Source organism: Patagioenas fasciata, chromosome 1 (assembly GCF_037038585.1).
Source record: "Patagioenas fasciata isolate bPatFas1 chromosome 1, bPatFas1.hap1, whole genome shotgun sequence".
Classification (NCBI taxonomy): Eukaryota; Metazoa; Chordata; class Aves; order Columbiformes; family Columbidae; genus Patagioenas; species Patagioenas fasciata.
Window position 1 is genome coordinate 4,796,156 of NC_092520.1, and position 25,132 is coordinate 4,821,287.

At 41.8% G+C, this 25,132-nt stretch overlaps 1 protein-coding gene across 1 annotated transcript in view; it reads right to left on the reverse strand.

The window, feature by feature from the left end:
* Window positions 1-25,132, reverse strand: part of RSF1 (remodeling and spacing factor 1) — a 64,424-nt gene that overhangs the window by 12,017 nt on the left and 27,275 nt on the right. The window contains exons 3-11 of the mRNA XM_065833348.2: window positions 22,699-22,791; window positions 21,825-22,030; window positions 20,006-20,163; window positions 14,517-16,222; window positions 12,571-12,768; window positions 10,913-11,017; window positions 9,670-9,749; window positions 4,153-4,207; window positions 2,814-2,923 (exon numbers count right to left, since the gene is read on the reverse strand). Coding sequence (XP_065689420.2) covers window positions 2,814-2,923; window positions 4,153-4,207; window positions 9,670-9,749; window positions 10,913-11,017; window positions 12,571-12,768; window positions 14,517-16,222; window positions 20,006-20,163; window positions 21,825-22,030; window positions 22,699-22,791 — 2,711 coding nt within the window. The remainder of the gene's footprint in view (window positions 1-2,813; window positions 2,924-4,152; window positions 4,208-9,669; window positions 9,750-10,912; window positions 11,018-12,570; window positions 12,769-14,516; window positions 16,223-20,005; window positions 20,164-21,824; window positions 22,031-22,698; window positions 22,792-25,132) is intronic.

Here is a 25,132-nt window from a genome sequence, read left to right on the forward strand (position 1 = left end):
TCCTCAATGTTCCTTGAAAACTTATTTCGAATCGCTTCTTTCTTCTCTTAAAGCTTGTGGTAATTATACTTTATGGATCTGCAGCATGCTAAACTGAACAGATAAAATATACTGTACACAGTAGAGACAAATATACATATATACAAATTAGTTAAAATGTCATGTTGCATAATGTCCTGGTTTTGTTAAAAACAAGTTTCTCTTTTAGTGAATTTGCCTGTCAGTTAAAGGTTTCACATTAGCTGCATTTTCCTGGAGAACCAGATACATGTTTTGGGAAACATAGCAATGGAATGTGAGGTTACTGATAAGGACAGATTCACATCTCAGGAGAGGGGTGATGAGAAAACAGGTGACCAAGAAACTGACCAACTGTGTATAACATCCCATTCACGTGAATACTTCATATAAAAGTGGGAGATCACGAGGATCTCATCCCCTTTTCCCTTTTCCTTATGGCCAACGTTAGGAGAGGACCTTGCTGGTCGTCCCTGCGAACTGAGGCCTAGTGACAGACTGAATCCAGCTCCGGGTGGCTGCAGAGTCCAGTCCAGGACTTCGGGTGCCGGCTCTGCAGTTGCTGAGACTTTCAAGATTGGTTTTGTATATTTTGTATTATTTTCTCTATTCTTATTAGTAGCATTAGTAAAACATTTTTAGTTTTTTCCAACTCTCTCTTGTCCTTCTTTCCCTCCCAATCGCCTGTCCTGAGTGGGAAGGGGGAGAGGAGAGGGGGTTAACAATACATCTGCCATGGTTTTATTGTCACCCCGCAATCAAAACCCTCGACACATAACTAAACAGGACAAACAAAAGCAAAATATTTGAGTACGTTTGTCCTGCAGCAGCTTTTATAAAAGTGCCTAAATCTCTGCATGCTGAGTAACTCATTTAAAAGGAACAGCAAAGGGAGGAAAAAGGATCCCATCCTTTCACACCGATGACTGCAGTTTGTTTCTTCAGTTATGAATTTACACCCCATAAAAAAGGATTGTTACCTGTATCACGCCTTGAGATACAACATGCTAAAGTCTGAATTTCATTAATGATGTAGGAAAGACATTTTATTTAGATGTAAGATTTTCTTCCCATTTTAAAAAATATTATTAAATTTTTCATTTCATTAAACTATTATTTTTTAGATTAGACTTTTTTAATATAAACAACTAATAATTGCACAATACTTTGATTAAAGATTCAGTTTCTCAGTCACGAAAGAAACATTTATCTTGCTCCTCCATAGTAACCTCCAGCAGAACAAGAAAATAATAGAAATACAGAATTAATAGATACAGAATAATAATACAGAAATAATAGAATACAGAAATTACTCTGTATTCCAACAGTAAACAGAAAACGCTTTCTCCTTTAAAAACCAGGTGATGGATCTGGGGTCTCTTTATATTCCCTAAGAACAACCGCATGGTATGTTCAAGGCAGCTTTACCCAGCAAGGAAGTAACTCTACAATTATTCCATCAATAAGATTAGTTCCACATGACTCAAATGCTATTTTCCATCTATACCACTAAAAAAACCCAACAAACCCTCTCTTTAAAATGTGAGAAATCACTTAAAACTTTCAAATCCCCCCTAACAATTAACCTGAGCTTCAACAGGAGCCGCCAGCTCCTTGTCCATTAATAGGACATAATTTCTTCTGCTGCTGCTTTATTCCTAAATCAGATTTCTGACAGATGACTTGGGTGACAAAGGGTTTGCATCTCTTTAGAGAATCAGATTTGTCTGACAGCGGAATAAGATGTTCAGCATTTATTAATATTAATATTTCCCCCGCTAAAGGAAAACATCCACAATTCCCACTGACACCAGCAGTGGACACAGAAATCTGAGGTAATTGCACTATTTTCACAAAGTTGTGTGTATGACTGAGTCACTTTGTATCAGAAGATCAACTTTTTTCCAGAGCAACGTTATACAAAACATTATTTCCAATAAGAATTACTGTCTTTGCACAACATGTCACACCAGAGGCCTTGATCTTGATTCTCTTGCTCAGATGCTGCCTGACCGATGAACATATTTGCAAATCTATATAACCTCAAAGAAACTATTTCCCAAAGCAGCAATGGCGTTTTTGTTACTGCATCTTTTGCTGTTAATTTTCAAAGCTACCGAGAACCAACAGCTAAGCAAGGGCAGGCTGAGTTTTCTGACTGCCCAGGACTTGAACCATGGGGCACCTCAAGGTATTATTCAGTAAAGTTTATAAACCACTTTAGTAACGCACCGAGAACAAAAGATAATATAAAGATCATGCCGAATTTTGTAAACTTTAGTGACCTGTTCTACTTTTAGAATGCAGACAGTCTAAATATCTTGGAACTCTGATTTACTAATTGCATTTTTATCACAATTTCCCTAAAAAGTTAGACCATTTTTAGACGCATTGTCTTGTAATTGCATTTTGAATTTCATGCCCTTTCATGTAAAGAAGCCATAAGGGGGGAAGAGAAAGAAGAATTTAAGGCCTTTAGACACAAGAGAGGTACAATTCGCCTGCTTTAACCTACTCCAGAAATTCCAGTAACGCCAAAGCCTTCTCCAATATTCCTGAACAAAGTAAAATCCACATTGTTTTCATTTAGTGCATTATCCCTTCACTAGACCATCTCATCTGCACCTTTGTGTTACCGCTGCAAGCACAACCGGTATTCAGAAGAAAGAACAAAACCATTTGAGTTGGGGCTCGCTTTTAAATGTAAAAGTGCGTATGAGAACCGATGGGTTCCTTAAGAAAAACAACAGTATGAGTTTTCTTGGTTTTACGAGCTATTTGAAAGAGCTGCCGACCTGTAGCTTATGCACTTGCGGGTCCTGGTAGACCTCCTTTCAAGCAGCTTTGATTTGGGCTTTTTGGAGTCTTTCTTCTTTTCTTCCTGGCCTTCAGGTATTTCTGGCTCCTGTTCACATAACACAGAAGCGTCAAAAACGTTTTATCTCCCCAAACCCTCCACGCTTGTGACTGAACTCATACGATACCGATATTTGTATGATCTAGAAAACACATCCACCCAACGCATTTTCCTTTCTAATATATTCATAATGACTTGTCACAGCAGAGTTTACATGAACAAGTGCACATATTGCCCTTATTGGTGACATAATTTTGCAAGCAGGCTTGTGATTGTGCTCCAGCACTGATGGTGCCTCAGGGGCTACCCCCAGGACTAATGAACTCAGCAGCTGAACAAATTGTTGGTGGCATCTCTGCGTACCGAGCACAGGGACGCCTTGACATGCTGCAGGCTCAAAATTCCACACAAGTTAATTTTATGACATCGTTTCCAAGTTATTAATTAAAATATCTGCCCCCAGGCTTAATTTATCAAATATTCGCTCCCAGACAGAGACTCTTTAGCAAGTTTGTCAAAGGTGTCATCTTTCTGCTATCAAGAGACAAGGAGAAAGTTGGCTTTATTATAGTCAAACTGGAAAGTCTATGTTTAAAACAAACAGTTTCATTTTAAACTATTATGCAAGGAACAGATTATAATCTCCAACAAAGACATTTGGCTAAGACTTCAAAGGAATCACTTTAAAATACATTTAAGGAGTGAGAAGAGGCCGTTATCCCCGAGTAAAAACATCTTTTTCTCTTCTGTAAAAGCATCTGTTAATAAAATACTAAATGTTTATACTTTTTAACCACATGTGACTCCAATATACAATTCTTGGAGACAAATGTAATACTTCTCATAGATAATACATATGTTCCCCGAATCATAAGCCAGAAACATTTGTTTCCATCACTTCCAATGGAAAGCTGTGACAATTAGCTCAGATCTAGATAATTATACAGCAGACAGTGTTAAATAAACTGAATCCCACCTTTATAAACTACAGATTAGTGGAGCGCTCTACACAAAACCCAACTGTAACGGGTGGGGAGGTGATTCTGCAATCCTGTCTGACACCAGTTGGCTCTAATAAACACGATAAATATCCCTTGTTTCCTCTGCTCAATTCAATCTCAGTCTAAAACAAAGAGCCTGGAATTATTTCTGACCTGTATATAGATTGATTTTCCCTTCTAAGATGTTACTGGCACTTCTGACAAAGCACTGAGAAACTTCTTCCCTGAGAAGTTCAGAAAATAAACCGATAATACAACAGACACGCAGTAACTTACCTGAGGGGGAATGATGTTCTCAATACTGATACCCACATACACCAAGCGTTCTTTTCTTTAGGAGAGAAAAGAGAAAATAAGCTTACAGAAAAACTGTAGATAGCTAAAATAACGCTGCAATTAGTACTGTTTGAAGCTCTTACTGTTGCCAGGCAGAAGCATCCCAAGAGGATGCTCCAACAGAAAACACTTCAGTTGGAATTACATGCTAAATCTCATACGATTACATTTTCCTACCTGCGTAATTCAAGAGATTCCCAAAGAATTCTGACAAACAACAGTACGTGAAGATTGTGAGCGCAATGGAAATAATTGAATTAGGGTGTAAAAAAACAATTAAAACACAAGTGAAAAATAATAATGTTGTGATAGAGATTATCATGTCAAATCCGTAACTACGAATGACCCTGGAGGTGCTGAAAGATAAAATGAGAATTCAAAAATCCCAATGAACTGGGAAAATTCTCAAAGACAGGATGCAATCCAAAAAGGACAAGTTCCAGATTTTAGACTCGGGGAGGAATAATCCACTCTAGAAACACCTGGGAGCAAATAATGGCCTACGTGGCAATTCTTTGTCAGAGGAGAACAGTCCAACAAAGCTCAATGGAGTCCAAATGCTGCAGACACAGCTGTCACCAAACTGGGTGGGGAAGTGGACACTTGGGAAGACCTGGAGAGGTTGGAAGAGCGAGCCGAGAAGAAGCTTATGAAGTTTAATAAGGACAAGTGTGATGTCTTGCACCCGAACAAACAATCCAGGCTGGGGTCTACCCAGCTGGGAAATGACCTGAGGGACAACAAGCTCCATGTGAGTGACCATTGGCTGCTGCAACAAAGGACAATGGGACACTGGGCTGCATCAACAGGGGCATCACCAGCAGAGACAAATCATTATTCTGCTCCACTCCACGCTTGTCAGGCTAAACCTGATATACTGTGCTCGGTTTTGGTCCCTGCTACACAAAAAGGATGTGGACAGGCTGGAGAGGGTCCAGGGAAGCACCACAAAGGTGATCCAAGGATGGGGAAACCCCTGAGAGAACCAGGCTTGTTCAGCCTTGAGGAAAGAAGGTGTAGGGAGGACCTCATCGCCTTGTTCTGGTATTTAAAGGGTGGCTACAAAGAAGAGACTCTTTCTATAAGGAGTCACATGGAGAAAATGAAGGGTAATGGATACAAGTTATTCCTGGGGAGTTTCTGATTGACACAAGAGGGAAATTTTTCATGATGAGAACCATCAGCCATTGGAATAATCTCCCCAGGAAAGTGGTGGATTCCCAAACCTTGGACACTTAAGATTCAGCTGGACATGGTGCTGGGTCATCTTGTCCAGGTGGTGCTTTTGCCCAGAAAGGTTGGACCAGGTGATTCTTGAGGTCCCTTCCAACCTGGGCTTCTGTGGATATTACAGATGGATGTGTGAAGAGGACAACAGCCTACAGGAGAAGTGAAGGACACCTGCCATGGCCACCAGCCCTGCTCACATGTAGCTGGAGCACTTGGTGCCATCCGGGCACCACACATACTTCAAGAAAGACGTGATCCAGTTGAAGAGTTTAGAGCAAGTCAGTAGGAGCTACAACAGCACAGCAGACACGCGCTGCTGGGAAAGGCTGAAAAAACAGGGTAGATTGGTTGTGTGTTCTCTAGACCAAAGACAGGAGAGACAACAGCACTCAAGTACAGGAAAGCCCATTTAAGGAAAAGTGGGATGACCTTGTCCACAGCTGGTAACAGGATTAAACCAAGGTTGGTAAGACTCAGCTTAGACAGTCCCAGTAAGGTTAGCTTGCCTCACCATGAGCATCCAGCATCATCTGAATTGCCCTGGGCACAGCCCTGGCTCCTGGTCTCTACTTGCAGCTCTCAAAGCACACAAGTCTCCAGTAGGTCTGAAGAACAAACTGAAGAACAAACCTGTGTGGGCACAAGGTATGAACTAGGCCTTTGCCACAAGATTTCCAACTTTCAAGATCCAGTGAAGCATCGTAACAGTTGAAATTAAATCACTCGAGAATCTCTTAGAATTGTAAAAATCACAGATTCTGGACTTAAACTCTTCTGGGCTTCTGAGCTCAAGAGTCTCACTCAACCAGACCCAGACTCGTGAAGTTATGGTGAGCAACTGCGTGGGCACAAATCACATCACACTCGAGTCACAACAGGATGTGTCATCTACACAAGTCATCAAGACCTTGGACGCCAACACCTATTTCCAATAGTTTCATTAATTTATAAAGAACTTAAGTAAATTTTAAAAGTCTTCTGACCAGCACTATACATTTTTATCCAAATAACTTCCTGGAGAACTCTTTAGTGAAAGATTTCCGCATATTATTTTCTTAGATAACATGAACAAGCACAGTTCTTAAAGCAATACTGACCAAAAGTAAAAACAGATTTTAGCTTGTTTTACAGCCAGAAAGACTATGAACTGGGACAAGCCTGTATCATTACATCTACATTAGAATATCTGGCTGTGTATAAAAGCGATTGGTTTGTCTCCTAGTGTCGGTTCTCCAAACTGATAGATCAAAAGAAATCTTCATCCCTCTGAGCACCACGAGGTTGCATGAGGAAGAATTTTGCCATATGCTGCAAAAATCACTATGCTCTTGAAAATGATTTAAAGTAGCATCTTAAGGCAAGGAATACAACTGCTAAAATGAGAAAGGAACTGGAAATGTACACATTTTAGTATTCAGCAACTGTCTTTGATAGTTTGATCTACTTCTCATTTTTTGTGACGCAAAACACCGGGAGATGGGTGAGATGAGGAAAAGTCAGCTGGTTAAGTGTGACCAGTGAGGCTTTCAAGAGCTGCTTTTCTTCTCCCCAAATATCAACTGCTTAAGAAATTATCAAATAAATCAAGCCAACCCTGCTGAGAGAAAGGTCTTCAAATGCAAAGTGAAGTAAGAAATGGATTGCTTGTTCGCGTGTAGCAGACTGAAGCTCAACACTTGAAACATTTGATGCAAGAAGTCTCCAACACCAGAGCTGACTAGTTGTAAACTCTTCCTAAACTAATCCAGAAAACGTTTTCTCTAATGTAAGAGCTGCAAAATTTACTACAGGGAAACCATGAAAGTGTGTGTGAAATTTGGCCTCAGAGAAGCAAAGAAGTGATTTTTCGATCAAGGTGTCAGAGGCTCTACCATGAACTATAAGGGATCCATAAAAGCTTTAACAACTACTCCACCTCGCTGGTAGTGATTATAGAAGTCAGCGTGTACATGAGAAACCTGAAATTCAGGCAGGTTCTTGCAGTAGCATCTTGAATTCATAAAGAGAAGAAAAATAAAGGTATCACTTTGATCTACGTATTTGTAAGTCAATGCGAAACCTTAAGCTTTCATTAAAAAACAATAAATCCATGACAAAATGCTTTGGGGATGCGGAAGAATAAAGCTGAGGAGCTGAATGAATTTCAGTCAGATTCCTGAAAGCTAGAGAATAATCAAAAGAACACAACAGTATCACTACTTCAAAAAGCACAATAATAACATTAGTTCAAAGAATCTATTAAACGCGTGTGCCCGCGATGACACTGTCTGTTTTCTTCTCTTTGCCAAAACAACAGACAACACGTCCTACGAGTTCAAACAAACGTTACATTAATATATTTCTGTGCCCCCAACCAACCTGCTTGAACTTTTACACCTCTAACTGTTAAAAGATCATATTTTTATGCAACACTAGGGATTTCAAGAAAGCAAGACAGACTGGGAAAAACTCGGATTTCATGTCATGTTTGCCATCAGAGTATGTACCAAAATAGCACCAAAAATACTGCTCACTAGCAATAAATCTTCCCACTGTAAAGCAAAGCAGCAGACATAGCTCTTTGTGTCCCGCACTCCTGCACAGATGGAGGCTCACTCCTAAAAATAGCTCATTGCTCTGTTCCCAAGGCTGCAAATTCACTAGAAGTGGCAAACCAAGGGTAATTTTACTACAGGGTGATCTAGATCTGATGCCAGCACTGGGCCCTTGTGGCCAGGAAGGCCAATGGTACCTGGGGTGGATTAGAAGGGGGTGGTCAGTAGGTCAGAGAGGTTCTCCTGCCCCTCTGCTCTGCCCTGGGGAGACCACACCTGGAATATTGTGTCCAGTTGTGGCCCTTCAGTTCCAGAAGGACAGGGAACTGCTGGAGAGAGTCCAGCGCAGGGCAACAAAGATGCTGAAGGGAGTGGAGCATCTCCTGTGTGAGGAAAGGCTGAGGGAGCTGGGGCTCTGGAGCTGGAGAAGAGGAGACTGAGGGGTGACCTCATTAATGTTTACAGATATATAAAGGGTGAGTGTCAGGAGGATGGAGCCAGGCTCTTCTCGGTGGGTTCAAACTGGAACACAGGAGGTTCCACTTAAATTTGAGAAGAAACTTCTTCTCAGTGTGGGTGCCAGAGCCTGGCCCAGGCTGCCCAGGGAGGTTGTGGAGTCTCCTTCTCTGCAGACATTCAAACCCGCCTGGACACCTTCCTGTGGAACCTCAGCTGGGTGTTCCTGCTCCATGGGGGGATTGCACTGGATGAGCTTTCCAGGTCCCTTCCAACCCCTGACATTCTGGGATTCTGTGCTCTGAGCAGAAGCAGTGAAGACAGGAGCAGGGGGTACCTGATCTGTTACTGTTATTATCGTTGCGGCAGCAACGACGACAAACGAGAGATGCAAAATAAGCTGGAAGCAGCCAGGGATTGTTCTCTGCTCTTTCCAGAACCAAATGTATCTGCCACAAATATAAGCCTGCTAAATCACTTTCTTTAAAAGGGGTCTCATCTGGTGAAATTTGCCTTTCAAGATACAATTCATGCAAAGTTTTGTTTAATAATACATACAGATGTTATTCAATTCTGCAAATATGTCCTAAAAGGTATCAATTATGCAGACAGCGTTTCATGTCCCTCATTTTCAGGTCTGAAAACTGCAGATAGCATGTTCCAAATATTAAGGATGTTTATAAATGCAGCAGCCTGGTTTGCATTTACCCTTCAGGAATGGCAGAGGACACAAGATTTCATTCCAGCTCAGCTGACCCATTGCACTACAGCAATTCCATCGTCTTGCAAATTCAGCAAAATTTCACAGAATCTGAAGCAACAAGACTAAAATCCCATTAATTCAGACCATCTTTGTAACAAAGTCAGGACTTAACCTTGTGTGCAGCAGCAATTCTGCACACAGCTGCCAGTATTATTACAACTTGCAGCTGAATAAGTGCTGAAAACCATTTAACTACTGGTATGGGAAAGCCAAATTTGTGTTTAGGCACCCTGACCAAAGATTAATACAAATATATTTGCTCCTCTTCCCCAGTTATTGGGTTTGTTTCCCTTCTTGCCACCTCTCCCAGCACCACGCCACCAATAACCCCTCAAATCAGTGCAAAGTCAAAACTGGCCCAATTCCCAGTCTTGTTGATACTTTCCCCCCAGCCCCCTGTTATTTTAATGCTTGTTGAATTATTACTACCCCTCTGTAGAGCAGCTCGCTGTGAACACGACCAACCGGTAGTACCTGCGTTCCGCACGCTCCTTCTTTTTTAAGACAACATCCAGGTCTTGTAGTTGTTCTTCTAACTTCTCACAGAGTAATTTCTAAGGGAAGGAAACACAACATCAGTTTCTTTCATAACCAATTGTTTTCATGTTGAGCTAATGTTCAGACACTTCAACTTCACCTTGGAGAAACCTGAGGATTTCATATACATATATATAAAAAATATACACACACCAAGCTGAGTGAATACATGCACAGTGGTATCTGTCCCTTAATTTTTGGAGAACACAAGTCTGTGGAAACCACAATAAAAAGCAGAGATACACTCCATGATAATTTTCTTACCAAATGTTCCATATCTTAGAACACAATATTTAAGGAGCCATATGTAAAAAATGACTTTTTATGGACAAATTGCGCCTTATTCCAAGTTAACACCCGCGTCGTGCTATTTCTAAGGATGATCTTCACGCTTCTATAAATCTGTCATTTTTAATATTAATTAACGTTACCGAACAGCAACAGCGCAAGGAGATGCTCTGACTGCAAGCTGAAGTCTCAAAGGGAAACTTCCTCACATATTAAGGATCATCACTACTAAAAATACTCCTCGGATGACAACTAAAAATCAGCGCTCAGTACAGACATGTCCAGTGTGGATAGTTTTCTGTAGGGCAACAGCCCTTTTGGTAAACTGATTTTCTAAAAGCAAGGAAGGGGTTTGGGATCAGAGCTTATTCTGTAAATGTGCATAAATGGTTCACCATTAAAGAAGAGCAGCATCACACGCTTTTTGGCTTATTCTCCCAAGCACCATCCCTTGCTGTTCTAGATAGACTTTAAATTGAAACTAGACACATGCACTGATTTCTTTTTGGCAGAAGCAGCTTCTAACCTTCAAAAAAGTGTTTCTATTTGTTTCTTTCTTGACAAAGACAACGCTGACTTCCCAGCAGGGGCAAACTATACCCTGGGACTTGTTAGAAATAGCAAGTTTGTCTTTTGGGATAAAATTTAGACAATTTTAATACTACTTTGGTCTTGAAGTAATTTAAGCAATGATGGGAGAGGACCAGTGTGACTGGAGAGTCATCCATCACTAACAGAAAGAAAGGGAAAGGAAAACCACCCAGCAAAACTGTTTTACTACTGGGCAAGAGGGAAGATCAGCATCCCTACAATTCACCAGAGTCTATTTTTTAACAGAATAAAAACCAAAATAAGTTGTGAAAGGAGAGCAAAAGTCAAACAAGAACCGTACATGCTGGCAGGGAGGGCAGAACCACTCTCCGTCGGGGATGATCATCAGCGGAGGGCGAAGGCAGGCGGTGTGGTACCCGCTGTCGCAAGAGTCGCACAACAAAATCTGCGGAAACAAAACGAATCCTGAGTATCTTTTGGCATTCACGACACATAACGAGCTCCAGAACTATTTCCCCAGCCAACACAGAAGCTCTTTATAAATACTTTGGGCTGTGCCAAAACCAAAAATAAAATCCTGTTATCACTTATCATTAGGAGTTTCTGGGGCCAGCAGTGGTTTTTATGGGGAAGTTTATATATCACAGTCTATTTTAACACCAGATTTCCTCTTATTACATGTTCTCAGGCACTTAGAGCTACTGGATTACATAGATTGTGTGCCCACGGTTTGGAATATGGTAATGCTTTCCGGATCCGGGACTAAGTGGAAAACTGCACACACGATGTGGTGTGAACTGTTTTCCCTGTGCACCCACGTCCACACAAAGCAAACCTGCCCATTTCCACAATCACAATGATTTTGTGGCTGGGAGGGTAGAGACAAAGCCTTGCAGGCTCTCAGGGGTACACAGAACTATTAGAGTTCATACTTAACTGGGTAAAACTTGAGATATCCCTTCCCATTAAACCTGAGGAACAAAGCTGTGCGAGTATCCACCAGAATATTTATCTCTAACATCCTAAAGGACAAACTTTGTCTCAACTCTGCTAGAGTATCTGTCCCACACCTGAGAGTGTGTTTATTTCTGTGGATTCATAGCAGGACTGCACAGTATGATTTCCCAGATAAACACAAATTCATTATGTTATCTATCGCTGATGAATGAGAATCAAAAACATCAGGAATAGGGAAAGCTTCACTGTGCAGGATTTTGCTGTACTCAGCGCTCAGGATGATGCACAGCTGTATACAACGAGGGTGACTATGGAGCTGCAACCATGGCACAAGATACTGGAAAACATACATTGCATTGCTGGGTTTCCTTCTTTTAAATGTCTCTTCTGTATTCCTTGAGATTGCAGACACAACCCCAAAGCCTCAGCCAGATCAATCCTCAATGGGCTAAATTGTGTTATACCTCTTAAAAGAACCATAGAATGGTTTGTGTTGGAAGGGACCTTCAAAGCTCATCCAGTGCCATGAGCAGGGACATCTTCACCAGCTCAGGTTGCTCAGAGCCCCATCCAGCCTGGCCTGGGATGTCTCCAGGGATGGTTCATCCACCACCTCTCTGGCCAACCTGGGTCAGGCTCTCACCACCCTCAGGGCAACAATTTCTCCCTCATGTCTGGTTTGTATCTCCCCTCTTTTAGTTTTTAACCATCACCCCTTGTCCTGTCTCCACAGCCCCTGCTAAAAAGTCTGAACCCATCTTACTTATCGGTCCCTTTGAATTATGGAAAGGCCGAAATAAGGTCTCCCCAGAGCTTCTCTTCTCCAAGCTCAACACCCCAACTCTCTCAACCTGAAGACATTTCAGAAGCGGTAAACAGAAGAAGTAACTTCCCTCCTTATTAAACTCATCTGCTGTCATGGATTTAGAACCCAGAAAGTATTCTCCTACAACCAGCCACCCCAGAGGACGATGCGCCTTCAGATACCACCACGGCAAATCCATCAAACCTGACACAAGAGCAGCTTTCCCCAAAACCCACCAGCTCAGGGTGGTTGGGAAGGCCACACTTCTTGCACGGCTCATCATCATCAGCAGGTGCAGCTTCCTCCTCCTCCTCTTCTTCCTCTTCCTCCTCCTCATCGGAGTTTTTTTCACTCTCCGAGTCCTCACTTTCTTCATTACTGGAGTATTTCCACCTGCCTCGTGTTCGCGTCCCCGTCCACCGAACTTTGCTTCTCTAGGAGACACACGGTTGCAAAGAGAAAACACAAAGGGAGCTCACAGAGTTTCTTCCCAGACCTCAACAAATATTTGTCTCTACAGTGATTCATTTCCATCAGAACAGCCGAAGTGAATTGACAACATTTCAATGAACAGATTGTGTGTCAAACAGCCTTGAAATGCAACAGGATAACACAGGGAGAAAAGAAATCCTATCCACCTGCAGAAAGAAAATCTCAAATGTCCTATTTTGACAAGGTAAACTTGCTTGCGAACGTGGTATATTCCACATTTAAACTTTCTGATGACAGCTTTCCTCAATCCAAAGAGAATATTTTTCCTTCAAGCCCCCCAAGTACAGTTTATGTCTTTTATTGTGCTTTAGGAGACTTGTTTGTACTCTAACAATTAAATTAACTTCAGTGTTTTTGGTGTTTTCCTCTGAGATGGGCACACTTTCCTGAAATACATCACTGCACCCTTTAAGTGCATTACTTATATCTAGGTCTGCTTTCAATTTATACTTTTCCATGAAAAATTATTCAGTTGATGCTTCTTTTTCACTAATCAAAGGGGCATCTACCCCTTTTTACCACATCTACCTTAGTAAAGCAACCATACGTCTTGCCATGCATTTACTTGGACTTTCCACCTTCTTATTTTCCACACTGGAAAATGACACCTCCTATTCTATACATTTTGAATGAAAAACAGACAAATTAAAACTCAGAATATTATATTAGTTAAAACTGCCTTCTGCAACTAGGATATTTTATATTTAAATGAACATATCCAACAGAAAAACCCTTTTCTTATCATCAACTTATTTCTCAGAGACATCATTCTCTTGTAACTCTTTACCCTCACCAGACATTGAATAAGGAAAATAACTTCCCTAATCTGTTTCAACCCAAGTGTTTTTCATTTTTGACTGAACTATTCATAGAGCTGAACCAGCCAAATGATCACAGAATCCCAGAATGTCAGGGATTGGAAGGGACCTGGAAAGCTCATCCAGTGCAATCCCCCCATGGAGCAGGAACACCCAGCTGAGGTTCCACAGGAAGGTGTCCAGGCGGGTTTGAATGTCTGCAGAGAAGGAGACTCCACAACCTCCCTGGGCAGCCTGGGCCAGGCTCTGCCACCCTCACTGAGAAGAAGTTTCTTCTCAAATTTCAGTGGAACCTCTTGTGTTCCAGTTTGAACCCATTACCCCTTGTCCTATCATTGGTTGTCACCAAGAAGAGCCTGGCTCCATCCTCCTGACACTCACCCTTTCTATATCTGTAAACATTAATGAGGTCACCCCTCAGTCTCCTCTTCTCCAAGCTCCAGAGCCCCAGCTCCCTCAGCCTTTCCTCACACGGGAGATGCTCCACTCCCTTCAGCATCTTTGTTGCCCTGCGCTGGACTCTCTGCAGCAGTTTCCTGTCCTTCTGGAACTGAGGGGCCACAACTGGACACAATATTCCAGGTGTGGTCTCCCCAGGGCAGCGTAGAGGGGCAGGAGAACCTCTCTGACCTACTGACCATCCCTCTGTGGTTTGCGAGCATCCTCAAATGGACCCACCAGCCATCTAATAAATCGGGAGGATTTAGAGGGAGTTGTTTCAGATTTGCCAAGTCCACTAACTGGATTCCAAACCCTGTTCCTTGCCAAAGCTGACCAAACAACCAACCCTCAATATTCCTACATACATATTTATTCTCCTTATAAATAAGGCTGTGGGCACCCTTTATTCCCGGCTAATAAATCTGTATTACCTTGTTAACCTTGGCATTTGGCTCCTTCTCTTGTTTTTTAGCATCTTCTTTCCGTTCGGGTTTTTGCGCCGCCGTGGGTTTCTCCTCCTCCTCCTCGGGCCGTTTTTTGTCCGCTTTCTGATCCCGCGTCTCCACAACTTTGGGAGTAGGTTTGGATATTCTCGGCGATCGCCTCAACGTGCGGCCAACGCCGACCTCTTCCGGCGGCGTTTCCGTCTTTCTCTTTCGACTGGAGATCCTGATGGTTAATTTAATTCCTTCTTTCTGTCTTTCGGAAGTTAGTTCTTTATTATCTGTCGCACAGCTTCCTTCTTCAGAAACTAGCTTATATTTAAATTTGCTTTTAGGTGGCGGAGATTCCTTTTTACTCTCCGAGGAGTCCTCAAGATTAGAAGCATGGGCATCATCTAATCTATCCGGCTCCGTCTTGGCAGTCTCCATCTCTTCCTCTTGTTTTTCAAGGCTGGGTTTTTCTTCTACTTTGCTCTCCTCGGGTAGAACTGGTTTGCTATGAGAACCCTCCTCTTCCAAAACAGGCTTCTCTAAAGGAAGGGGAGAAGTAGGCGCAGGAGGCATCTCAGCAGCTTTTGGAGAATCAGGTTTCTCCTCAGAGTCCCCTTTACTTCGCAAAGTTTCTTCATCGGATAGCACAGGCATTTCTGCAGGACTAGAAGCCTTTGGGGACTTCTCTAAACATTCTTTGGGTGGCGACAGTCCGTCCTTTTTGATTTGCACGGCTAATTTCTCCTCGGTTATTTTGGCACAGTCTTCCACACTCGCAGGTTCTTCCACGACCGTTTCGGTAGTCGCGCTGTCCAGGGTTTCTTTTCCCACAGGGCTAGATTCCTCCTTTAAAGGCACTTTCTGATTAGAAACCTCAGAGACCGCAGCCCCGATTTCCTTCAGCACGGTCACCGCGTTTTTCTCGACCTCGCACGTTTTTGTGACTTTACTCAGGGAATTGAGAGGGTCCGACACCTTTTCCTCACTTTTGCCATTTTTCAGCGAGCCGCTCTCTTCCTTCGCGCTCACGGGGCGTTCGGCCGCATTTTGTATGACGCTCGGGGTTATTTTTTCGCAGCTCACCTCTCCATTTACCAGCACTTTCCCATCAGGACATAAAGCCGTAATCGTAGGGACTCTCTTAAAAGCTTCTTCTTCTGGTTTCCCCTCTTCCTTCAAAACATCTTTAGTTGGAGTAACACATTTACACAGGGGCCCCTTGATGGGGCTGTCGTAATCATCTGTCAGCTTGATCTCTCGCTTTTTAAGTGGTATTTTTGCCTGCTGGTCATTTTTCAGTTTCTCGCTTTCTTCCACAGATTTCTCCACAATTTCTTGGGGAGTTTTGACATTAACACAAAATTCCAACCTCTCCGGCTCATGAGCCGCTATTTTGTCCGTACAACTTTTTACATCTTTCAAGTCTTTTGGTTCTGGTTTGTTTTCCTTCACCTCTACCTTAACAGGCTTGACGTTTTCTTTAAAGGAGTCACTTTCTTCTCTGACAGTTTGCTTTTCTTCACTGTATTCTGAAGGTTTATCTAATTTTACTATTACTGGCAATTTTATGATTTCTTTTTCTTCCACCTTCTCAATTTTCAGCGCGTTTTCGTCCTCTTTGACCACAGGGAGAGGAAGGTTTTCCAGTTCCATTGGTTGTTCCTCCACCTCCTCTTTTTCTTCTTTGATTTTTAATTGATTTTCTGTTGCCAGAGGAAAAACAAGTATGAAATGACCAAGGGACACAAAGGATTACAAACAGCATCCATCAAAACAAAAGGCAGATCTGAAACACCCAACGAACCCAAACTCCCCCACAAATGAATGACGAGGAGCCTGGTTGTCTAACGCTGTCAGTAAATAAGTGGGTTGCCAGTTTTTGGGTATAGAATCACAGCTCAGTTTAATTTTATACCAAGATAAACTTCAATTTCAGCTGCTATCAGCAGAATTCTGGATTTAATCCTCATTATTACAGACGTCTCAGCCTCTTCTTCAGCAGTGCCACAATTCTTTTAGAGGATACATAACACCTAAGTAATGGGCGCACGAAGCGTTGACTTGAGGTCTCACTTGAGCTTCTGAATTATTTCACAAACCAGAACATGTGGTACGATTCCACAGTCCTCAAGTGAAATTCCACAGGGAAATCAGTCCCGTTTGTGCGCGTTTTTATTTCAAGAAATACTCAACTATTGTATATCAGTGGTTCAGAGAAAAGAGAATACACTCAACATTACAGCTTATGGCAAAATTAATCTCAATTCTCTGGGCAGTGCCTGTATCTCCTATGGACTATCAAAACACAAATAACAGACAATATTCTACATTTGCTTCACCTCCTGCTTCTAAAACAAGCTCAGTGAGTAGCAGCACATGCCAGAACACCCTGCAGACTTTAAAAAAATAAGGTTATACCTACTTTGCTAAGTCAGTTTTAGGTCATGAGGATTTAAAGCACATTTCCAACATTCAGAAGAAACCACTTTTTGTTACTATATATGTAAGCCTGTTAATTTACCATTATCACATCCTCTTAATTCCTCCATTTTGTTCCTTTACCATATTTTTTGAGTCGGCCAGGTATAGAACTAATTAGAAAAAGCAAATATAATAGCACTACATATACCACAACAGCATCTTCTACCATCTGGAAGACGTCATTGCAAGTGTGCCGTAACTCCACACGGAGTTTGGAGGGGGGAAAGTACGTGACAGCTAACTTAGTTACATTATAGAAAATAAGCATTTTAGAAAAGAGCGGTGAGAAAGAATTTATAGGCTTTATAATATTTTTCAAATACAAAGCATGTATGCAAATAAGACTCAGCAATTAGCACAGCAGTGACAGATGCATCTACCAAGAACATTTTGAAGGCTCAAGGCTGTTTCTTTTTCCCCTGTCACAGAAGTGAGCCCTTGTAACAGAAAAGCTGTCTGTTTAAAGACATTTGTCTATACGAGATAGTTGTGTCCGAATTCTTCCGTCTTCCCTTCACTTCTTTGTTCAACCATTTCTTCCCATCACCTGCTGCTTTCCCCCAAACTACATCAAGAATCACCAGAATCCCCAAACTTCTCCATACTGAAAAATCAACAGTTGTTCTATGGTTAAACTCCTTGAGCTGCACATAAAGCATTTTGCATCTACATATGTGAAATCCATACGTATGTGAAATATATACACATATATTTGGAACAGGCTGCCCAGGGCAGTGGTGAAGTCACCATCCCTGGAGGGGTTTAAAAGACACATGGATGAGGTTCTTAGGGACATGGTTAGAGGTGGACTTGGTAGCATTGGGTTAAGAGTTGGACTTGATGATCTTGAAGGTCTTTTCCGACCAAAATGATTCTATGATATAGAAAATGAGGCAGTTGATGCACAAGTTGTCTTAATGTTATTCGGGTCAATCAATCAGGCTAGGAAGAAAACATTGGTTCAGTTTACCTGATTTTTCTGTAAACTAATTTAATGCTATTTGGGAAGTGGCCAAAGCCAACAGGCATCAAGTCTTCCAATGTAGTTTCACTGCGCCTTATGGCTCCTCCTGAATTCACAGAATCATACTACAGAACAGAATGACAGAATCATTTTGGTTGGAAGACCTTGAAGATCATCGAATCCAACCATTAACCCAACACTGCCGAGTCCACCTCTCAACCATGTCCCTAAGAACCTCATCTATGCAATGTAAATACGATCCTACCTGAAGTAGACATCTCGCTTACGTGATTTACGCTGGTTTGACCAATTTTTCATGAGAGAAAGGCAAGATCAGCACCTGGCATTAATTCTGCACTGTTGGTAACCATGCAGGTTGTGCTATCACTCACATGCACAGTTAGATATCGAAAATACCTTAGACTGTAAGACAATTCTGCTGGTTTTTCTCACAATTTACTGCCATTTCTACAGTAGCCTTTTAATGCTTCCACAACAACTCCAATTTTATCTGTTGTAATTATTTCTTCTGTTCCACACTCTGTTGCAAAGAATGCAAGCAAAATAGCAAGTCTTTGCTACTGAGAACCAAGACAGGCCTTGGCTAATTCCATATATCCAGTTAACTTCAACAGATTGGAAGAAACACATACTGCTGTGTTACCCCAAAAATAAGCCCTACCCCAAAAATAAGCCCTAGCATGAGTCTGCAGGATTTTTGAGGATGCTCAAAATATAAGCCCTACTCCAAAAATAAGCCCTAGTTACAGTTCATTTTAAAAGTCAATTTAAATAGTGTCCAGGCAGCTTAACATCTGAAAAAGTAAAAAGTTTTGGAGCAAAAAATAATATAAGACCTTGTCTTATTTTTCAGGGAAACACACTGGAATTCTTACATCTGGCTTCTGATTGTGAAAATCTTTTCTTTTATTTTAACAAAATCAAAATACCAGGCAGTATCTGGGGTAAAATGACTTGGAGTAACAAGCTTTTACCTTTTCCTAACCTAAAAAATATCAAATTCTTATAACACAGAATACTTCAGGCTAACCAATATTTAGTAAAAGCAATTCAAACAATCAAGTCAGGTACGTTGTTAAATATGTGCAATGACACGATAATAAGGACTGAAGAAAGGTTGTTTGCTAATACGAACAATCCAGCGGAAGCAGCTAAGGATCACTTCTAAATCATTTTAGTATTTAAATTGTTTTAACTTAAGCTCATGCCCACTTGAAAAACCATGTCAATTGTGAAATATTTGAGGTAATAATCTATATTTTTTTTGATTGAAACTCAAAAGCAAAACCAGCATACCAAACACTGTATGGATTTCAATCATGGCATCGCACAGATCTTTTTAACATTTTCATGTTGCTAGAACAGGACAATCATAGAATGTCAGGGATTGGAAGGGACCTGGAAAGCTCATCCAGTGCAATCCCCCCATGGAGCAGGAACACCCAGCTGAGGTTCCACAGGAAGGTGTCCAGGCGGGTTTGAATGTCTGCAGAGAAGGAGACTCCACAACCTCCCTGGGCTCTGCCACCCTCACCATGAAGAAGTTTCTTCTCAAATTTAAGTGGAACCTTTTGTGTTCCAGTTTGTACCCATTACCCCTTGTCCTATCATTGGTTGTCACCGAGAAGAGCCTGGCTCCATTCTCCTGACACTCACCCTTTCTATATCTGTAAACACTAATGAGGTCAAGTCTGACAACAGTTCAATGCCCCACAAAACCATACAACAATGGGTATTTACAATACTATACAAGATGTACAGCAAAACCAAAATGACTTAGAAACCAATTTATACACAGCTCTTCTAAAACTCTTGAGCCTAAACACGCACTAAAAAACTTCCAACAATATTTATAATTTCAAAGCATTTCTTATTTACTTTGAACAAAAACACTTTTTGTTTGTTGTTTGGTTTTGTTGGGGTTTAAGTCCTAACCTAACACACTGACTTTCCATTAAGCTCAAATTTCCAACGTTGCCCCAGCCCGATATTTAAAATTCGAGAAAAGAAGGCAGAAAACCTTGTGTAGATGCTTCTTCGCTCTTCTTGGTGTCTTCATCTTCTATGCTTGGGCTTTCACGTGATGAATTCTCCTGCTGGGAAGTGTTGGTTTTCAACAGGGCGGGATCAATTTGCGCTTTCAAGAGCTCGAGGGTCTCGGCGAGCTCATTGCGGTTTCTGAACGACAGAAGAAAAACAACATTGTCTGATAAGCCACTTACTCAACCCAAAGGGATTCATAAAAAACGAACACACACCATGTGTTTCAGTGAACGCTGCTCTGAAAACCTTCTATACAGCGAAATGTCTGTCCCGCCAGAGCAGCTGCAACTTCATGTTGAGAAAACCTCCCATCTATCCAGACCACAATAAAATCACTTCTATGCAAGGACCTTATTTATCTCTTCTATGCAAGGATCTTATTTATCCCAAGCCCGTTGGGTCTGGATCCAAGCTGCTACCATTCTCTTATTTATTATCCTCATACCAATCCTCACTGGTTTTTCTCAGCAATCTTTTTTCTCTCAGCAGACTGGAGTTTTCTGCTCCTGCACCAAAGGAGCAACCACATCATTCAAGTGAGATTTGCCAAAGCGATTAAGTAATTTAGACTTTGTTTTTTCCAAGTGTCCATCCCAAACGCATGGAGAAAACAATAGAGATGTCTACAAAACTCAGCTACTTAAGACAGTGAGAAAATGACTGTGAATCCCTATGTGTGTGAATCTCAGCACACTAACTCCTTATTTCACAGAATCCCAGAATGTCAGGGATTGGAAGGGACCTGGAAAGCTCATCCAGTGCAATCCCCCCATGGAGCAGGAACACCCAGCTGAGGTTCCACAGGAAGGTGTCCAGGCGGATTTGAATGTCTGCAGAGAAGGAGACTCCACAGCCTCCCTGGGCAGCCTGGGCCAGGCTCTGCCACCCTCACTGAGAAGTTTCTTCTCAAATTTAAGTGGAACCTCTTGTGTTCCACTTTGTACCCATTACCCCTTGTCCTATCACTGGTTGTCACTGAGAAGAGCCTGGCTCCATCCTCCTGACACTCCTTTATATATTGATCCCCATGAATGAGGTCATCCCTCAGCCTCCTCTTCTCCAGCTCCAGAGCCCCAGCTCCCTCAGCCTTTCCTCACACGGGAGATGCTCCACTCCCTTCAGCATCTTTGTTGCCCTGCGCTGGACTCTCTCCAGCAGTTCCCTGTCCTTCTGGAACTGAGGGGCCACAACTGGACACAATATTCCAGGTGTGGTCTCCCCAGGGCAGAGTAGAGGGGCAGGAGAACCTCTCTGACCTACTGACCACCCCCTTCTAATCCACCCCAGGTACCATTGGCCTTCCTGGCCACAAGGGCCCAGTGCTGGCTCATGCTCACCCTGCTGTCCCCAGGACCCCCAGGTCCCTTTCCCCTACACTGCTCTCTAACAGGTCATTCCCAACTTATACTGGAACCTTATTTACACTGGACATCCCGCTACAGAAAACAAAACCTTAATGAATAATGAATTTGAGCAACGATTAAACTGAGTCATTGTTTTCCTAACAGACTGCAATAGTTAAACTCTCAATTTCTTTTTCAAAGTAAACATTCAGCAGTTTGTTTTGCCCAGGTTTACAGGAAAAAAATAAAAAGAAGTCTGGAAGTGCAACAACTCCGAGATGTAGAATCACGTGAATTTAAAGCTATTTCACATTTTACGGTGCATTATTGTGTTTTTCTGCTGAGTGTGGAATGTCAGAACTTTCCCAGCAAAAAAGAAAAAATAGGGGGAAAACAGGAAAACCAAGGCAAAAAACCAAGGCAAAACCCAAGGAAAACCAAAGAAAGGAATACCTAACAATGCACTTCCAGGTGGATCCATCCTGGTCGTCCTGCTCCTCTATGTACATCCTGACATTGTGCTCCTGGTCCAGCTGGTACCAGTACATCAGCCCGTCCTTGTCGCGGCCGATGGGCTGCAGGCGCATGGCATCGGCATCCTCCTCATTAATGATGTTCTTAAACTTGAGATTGTCATCGAACTGACATTCGCACAGATACTGAAAAAATGAGAAGGTGGAAGAACTGTTAAAACATTAATATATACGCAGGAATACAAAGATCAGCTCAGTTCCTTTCAGTGGAATTCGCAACTTTTTAGGCCTCTATTGGATCTGTGAGTCCGTTATAGCTACCAGTTTATTTTCCAGACCATGTTGTTTTTAAATGATATATTATGTATCATATCTTTTATTCCTGACAAGCTCAGAAGTTTGGTTTTATCCGATTTTTTACATAGTACCAATGATCTCATTCTACAAGAACACACGCGCAAAACTTGGAACGAACCCTGACGGTTTTCTCAAGGCTTGAAAAGATGAAATCCCATCTTTGCCTTTGGAATGCAGAGAAGCTTAACTAACTGCAAGTTAATAAACATTTTTTCAAGCGTACTGCCCAGGTAAATTGCTATTGACAAAACAGTAAGTGCAAAACAAATATCATACAAAGTGTGATAAATATGGAGAGCGTTACATACGGTTTGGCCCCAACCCATTGCCATGAGCATCACGTCAGCTACAAGATCAGCTCCACATTTAAAATACCTACTTACGGCTCAGTCGAGCTAAATTTGCAAGATGTTTAAGTGAATGAAGAAGCCACATCGCCAAGATATTTACGTGAATACAGAAAAAGTCATTGAGAAGCTTCGTTGATGAATTTGTACCTTCAGAATCCCCAGTTTGCATTCAACACTCATTTCTAGGTAGCCTTTTTTTTCCATCTCCCAAGCCCAAGTGCTGTTGAATTCTTGGCATATCTGTCACAGACAAAATAAAAGATCGCTCGAGTTAGTGTATAAAGGCAATATTAACTTTTATATTAAGTACAGCTCTGAACTGAAGAGTTATTCTTGTGCAAAATCTCCCATTTTTCTATTTCTGACGTATCTATTTAGAATATAAATTCTCTCGTGTAGATGCGATTTCTTATCGCGTGTGGTTACATCAGCTTCCAAGCTCTCTTGGGGCCCCCAAATCCTGCAACTGATGTGCAGATAACAAATGCAACTAATATTCACTCCATGCTTTAGAAGATACTAAGACACTAAAGATCTTGGGCCTCGAGCCGTTTGATAAATATTTTAAAATATCTTGAGTATAGGGAATTTTGATTTACTTAAAGCAAATAAATTCAACGATACCAACGTGGGAAAGAAAAAAACACATGATGAAAAAAAACTGGCAGTAGAGGATAAAGCTCTGCTGAATGGATTCATTAAAACAGTGCAGTCTCCCAATCACCAAATTATTGTTAAACAGAAGATACAGTCACTAAGCTACTTAGAAACTTGTAAATCACACCTGAAAGCCGTTTTCTCTGGAAACGGCTGCAAAAATAACCCTAAATTTCAGCTACAGATCAGGTAATTCGTGTTGTAAAACTCCACCTGCGCTACAACAAAAACCAGTGTAGCTGCCCCTCCTCTGCGCTACTTACCCTCTGCTACCCCTAGTACGGACACAGGGTTGTAAGTGAGCCAAGGGTAAGGCTGCAATTAGGTCAGCTCAGCCACATTGTAAATCATACTCTGACTTTACAACCTGGAGAGAGCAGCGAGTGTTCCCTGCTCACAAGGAATCCTGCCCCACAGAACCACAGAATGTCCTGAGCTTGAAGGGTCCCACAAGGATCACTGAGTCCAACTCCTGTCCCTGCACGGGACACCCGCAAAATTCACACCATGTGTCCAAGGGTGCTGTATATCAAACCCTTGCTAAGGGCATGTGCCAGTCGCTGTTCATTACTTACTCGTTAAGTATGAAAGCAACAACAAGAAGTTTCAAGTGCGTGGTTGTCAAAGCAAAAGCTCCGAGACATGAGACATCTGTTCCAACTCAAATGACTGCGTTTCGAGAATTAAAAACCCTACGATCATGCTTCCTCCTGACAAGCACTGTCACAACCCCGAGCTACTGATCTCATTGATTCACTCTCTGCTGAAACCTTCCATCTCGGGAATGTTTCACACCCATCAAAAACCTCCTGCACCCTTGAGAGTGCTCAGCACCTTCCAAACCTGCAACAGATGCTGAAGTATCTCCCTCTCCAATATTTCCAAAGCAGCTACGATGGCACCTGACACTTAACATTACCATGCTCCAAATGTTCCCTTTAAACAATGAAAACAAGAATGTGAAAGGCACAATCTGCTCGGGTGGGACCATGAATTCTAACAATTGGGGCAGAAAAAACCTGTGTGCAGAACGTGCCGATTTCAAGGCTGACGGTTCCAGATGGACCAATCCAGAGAAATCTTATCTGGACAAAAATGCAGAATATGTTTGACAACAGTCAAGTAAAGCATTTTGGAGACGGCGCAGCCTGAATTAACTCAACTACGTGTTTCTCGAACAAAAACAGCTGAGCTGGGCAGTTCCTCTTAGTTGCTAAAATGTTCAGGACAAGCTGTTTCTTTACCTTGGTCATTCATGACGTACATTCCTTGCACAGGGAAAGTCAGATTTTCAGAACCCTATAGCTATTTGATTTCATATAGGACCAGTGTGTCCACTGGTGAACCAATCTGTACAGTTCACCATGAGAAGAGGGAAGTGACAGAACTCTCAACAACCACGTTTCACTTCCTAACCCAAAATACATTCATCTGTCGAAACAGCAGTGCAGCCTGGAGACAATTTTTATGATGCTCTTTATAAGCGTGACAGTCAAATAAAGCATTATCGTATAGACAGTGGGTATATAAACTAAACATATCAGTAATATATATATATGTACAAATACGAAGAGCGTGTAAGTTGGAACACTCTCCACTTAAAGTTTCCTCCTAAATAAGACAATGGTCACATCTGGAATAATCAAAGCATCACATTAGTAGTTTCTAACAAAGGCAAAACAGGTCAACGTTGCCTCTTCAGGTATGTCAATAATGTATCAAACAATACAAGAACACACTCTATGGTTCCACACCTTTTTTTTTTTCCTGGCTTTTGGGGCATTTCCCAATACTCTGTTGTTTTCCTAAATTAATTATACCACTTCAAAATACGGACAATATTAGCATACCTCTCCAATGAGTTATAGTCAAACTCCTTTGTTCTTCAAGGTTCCTTTGAACCACTGGCTAGAATAAGCTCCAA